Source organism: Piliocolobus tephrosceles, chromosome 8 (assembly GCF_002776525.5).
Source record: "Piliocolobus tephrosceles isolate RC106 chromosome 8, ASM277652v3, whole genome shotgun sequence".
NCBI classification, from domain to species: domain Eukaryota; kingdom Metazoa; phylum Chordata; class Mammalia; order Primates; family Cercopithecidae; genus Piliocolobus; species Piliocolobus tephrosceles.
In genome coordinates, this window is record NC_045441.1 from 7,093,891 (window position 1) to 7,097,287 (window position 3,397).

Consider the following 3,397-nt stretch of genomic DNA (forward strand, 5'->3'; position numbering starts at 1 on the left):
AGACCGTTGAGGCCACTCGCCCTCCTCAAGCCCCTCAGTCTGGTGCCCCGGGTGCCACCATCTGATCCTCCCAGAGCCCGTGCCTGGCACAGCAGGGGTGAACATGGCATGGGGGAGCCATGGCGCTCCTACCCGTGCCACGCACAGAGGCCAGAGGTGCCATGTGTGCAGGGAACGTTCTCCTGGGCCCCTCCCAGCCCCTCCGCTGGCCCCTCCCCATCCAGTAGCAGGGCTGGCGCCAGGGGTCTGCTCCTTGGCCAGGCCTAGGGGCAGGGTTCAACCTGGAAGAGCAGTGAGGACGGAGGCCACACACTGCAGGGCCCTGACGCTCAGGACCTGGCCCGAAGGCCCTGTGCAGGGAGAGGCTTACGCAGGGAAGTCGCTGGCGTACTGCCACCCCTCCTGGTCCGTGCCCCCCGGGACGCTGAAATCCACGAACCAGTCGGAAACCTGGGAGGAGTGGGTCAGTGAGGATGGGAACCCCCAAATCCAGAGGGCGGTCAGAACACTCGAGGAGGGGCGAGGAGGGGTGGGAGGGCGGATTCCCAACCCCCCAGGGGGCAGCGGGGCCTCACCCAGGCCCACTGCAGGGACGGGGGTTTCGTGCCAGCCTTGGTGCACTCCTGCAGCCCCGAGGCATCGCTCCACATGTACCGGTCCGTAGGCAGACCCCTGCGACAGGACAACAGGGCGGGTGACGAGGGAGACTGGGGAACCAACCAGCTCACTCAGACACCCCCATAACACCCTTGGTGGCAGCCCCGCAGGGAAGCACCGAGCTCCAGTCTCAGAGCCAGCTGTCTCCAGACGCTCGCACTCCTAAGAGGTGACAGCCTGCTGGGCACGGCGGCTCATGCCTGTAATCCCAGCACTTTGGGAGGCTGAGGCAGGGGAATCACCTGAGGTCAGGAGTTCGACACCAGCCTGCTCAACACGGTGAAACCCCGTCTCCACTAAAATATAAAAAATTAGCCAGGCGTGGTGGTGGACGCCTGTAGTCCCAGCTACTTTGGAGGCTTAGGCAGGGGAATCGCTTGAACCTGGGAGGCGGAGGGTGCAGTGAGCTGAGATTGCACCACTGCACTCCAGCCTGGCAACAGAGCAAGACTTCGTCTCAAAAAAAGAAGCAGGGGTTGGGGGAAATTTGGACACAGAGATATGCACAGAGGAGAGAAGACTTTCTTTCTCCTTCCCCCCCCCTGCCCCCCCCCCCCTCCCCTCCCCTCCCTTCCCTTCCCTTCCTTCCACAGCTGTCGCTCTGTCACCCAGGCTGGAGTGCAGGGGTATGATCATAGTTCATTGCAGACTCGAATTCCTGGGCTCAAGTGATCCTCCCAACTCAGCCTCCTGAGTAGCTGGAACTACAGACACGTGCCACCACACCTGGCTAATTTATTTTTAAATGTCCTGTAGAGATGGAGTCTTGCTTTGTTGCCCAGGCTGATCTCACCTCCCAAAGCACAGGGATGACAGGTGTGAGTCATCACACATGGCCACATTTCTCTTGTTCAAACCATGTGGTCTGTGGTACTTTATTAGTGTCACGACAGGACACTCGAGTAGCAGGAAGCAGCACATGGGGCGGTTTTGGGGGCAGCTGTGAGGCTGAGATGCCTGGAGAACACAGCTGGGGCACGCCTTTGTGATGACCAGCTGTGGCCCTTTCGGGCTTCTCTGAGACAGACGTGGGTGCACAGCCCTGCCCTGTCCTCCGTAAGGACTGAGGAGGACGTGAGGAGGGGGTGGAGATCCAACTGTGTTGCCAGGCTGTGTGGACAATGCCCACAGTCGAGGCGGAGGTGTCCAGGATGGAAATATTTTGGCAATGTGTGCCAACCGCCTTAGAAAATCTCAAATCCCCTGATTTACTGGGGTAAACACACAGACACACAAATATTTACACACAGGGACATCCTTTAAATGGTTCCATAGGATGCCGAAAAGGTCACTTATGGTCGAGACGTCCAAGGCTGAGTAAAGTCAGATACACTGGGTCCACCCCGGGTACGGAACGGTGAGGCCATGGAGCCACCTCCCTGTGCCTGGCCTCGTCTGCCCCCAACACACAGGATGGTCGGAAGGCCACACCCCACATGCTAATCGCAGTTGCTGTCTTTGGCTGGTGAGATTAGAGTTGTCAGAGAGTTTGTTGTTTCTATTACTGTGTATTTCATCAATTTGGAAAAGGCAGAAGCGGAGGCCGGGTGCGGTGGCTCACGCCTGACGCCTGTAACCTCAACACTTTGGGAGGCTGAGGCGGATCTCGGGAGTTCAGGAGTTGGAGACCAGCCTGACCAACAGGGTGAAATCCTGTCTACTAAAAATACAAAAATTAGCCAGGTATGGTGGCGGGCACCTGTAATCCCAACTACTTGGGAGGCTGAGGTAGGAGAATGGCTTGAACCCAGGAGGCAAGGGCTGCAGTGAGCCAAGATCAAGCCACTGCACTTCAGCCTGGGCGACAGAGTGAGATTGTCTCAAAAAACAAAACAAAACAAAACAAAAACAAAGAAAACCAGGAGAGGAAATGAACTGCATTTCTTTAGACAGCCTCAAAAAGTTAAAAAAAATGAAATTTAAAACTTGGAATATGCCACTTATAATAGTGTCCAAAAATATGAAATACCATCTAATAAAAGATGTCAAAGCTCCAGTATAGAAAAGCACAGGCCAAGCACAGTGGCTCACACCTGTAATCCCAGCACTTTGGGAGGCTGAGGCGGGGGGATCATGAGGTCGGGGGATCATGAGGTCAGGAGTTCGACACCAGCCGGACCAATATGGTGAAACCCCGTCTCTACTAAAAATACAAAAATTAGCCCGTCATGGTGGAACACACCTGTAATCCCAGCTATTTGTTAGTCTGAGGCAGGAGAATCGCTTGAACCCGGGAGGCGGAGCTTGCAGTGAGCCAAGATCACGCCACTGCACTCCAGCCTGGGCGACAGGGCGAGACTCTGTCTCAGAAAAAAAAAAAAAAGAAAAATCACAAAACCTTTCTCTTTTCTATCTCTGGTCCTTGAATCAGGAACAGAATCTTATTAAGAAGGAATTCCATACATGTATTGGAGGTAGAAACTTTGTCAATATAGTTAGAGACTTTTGGCTGGGCGCGGTGGCTCATTCCTGTAACCCCGGCACTTTGGGAGGCCAAGGTGGGCAGATCACTTGAGGTCAAGAGTTCAAGACCAATCTGGCCAACACGGTGAAACCCCATCTCTACTAACAATACGAAAAATTAGCCAGGCGTGGTGTCGGGCGCCTATAATCGCAGCTATTCGGGAGGTTGAGGCAGGAGAATTGCGTGAACCCAAGAGGTGGAGATTGCAGTGAGCCGAGATCATGCCACTGCACTCCAGCCTGGGTGACAGAGAGAGACTCTGTATCCAAAAAAAAA

The 3,397-nt window shown here is 55.0% G+C and overlaps 1 protein-coding gene across 1 annotated transcript in view; it reads right to left on the reverse strand.

The window, feature by feature from the left end:
• Positions 1-25: 25 nt before the first annotated feature.
• BAIAP2L1 (BAR/IMD domain containing adaptor protein 2 like 1) overlaps positions 26-3,397 on the reverse strand; it is a 97,054-nt gene continuing 93,682 nt past the window's right edge. Inside the window, exons 10-12 of the mRNA XM_026447612.2 lie at positions 1,532-1,674; positions 576-819; positions 26-450 (exon numbers count right to left, since the gene is read on the reverse strand). Of these exons, the coding sequence (XP_026303397.1) occupies positions 35-450; positions 576-819; positions 1,532-1,674 (803 nt within the window). The 3' untranslated portion in view covers positions 26-34. The remainder of the gene's footprint in view (positions 451-575; positions 820-1,531; positions 1,675-3,397) is intronic.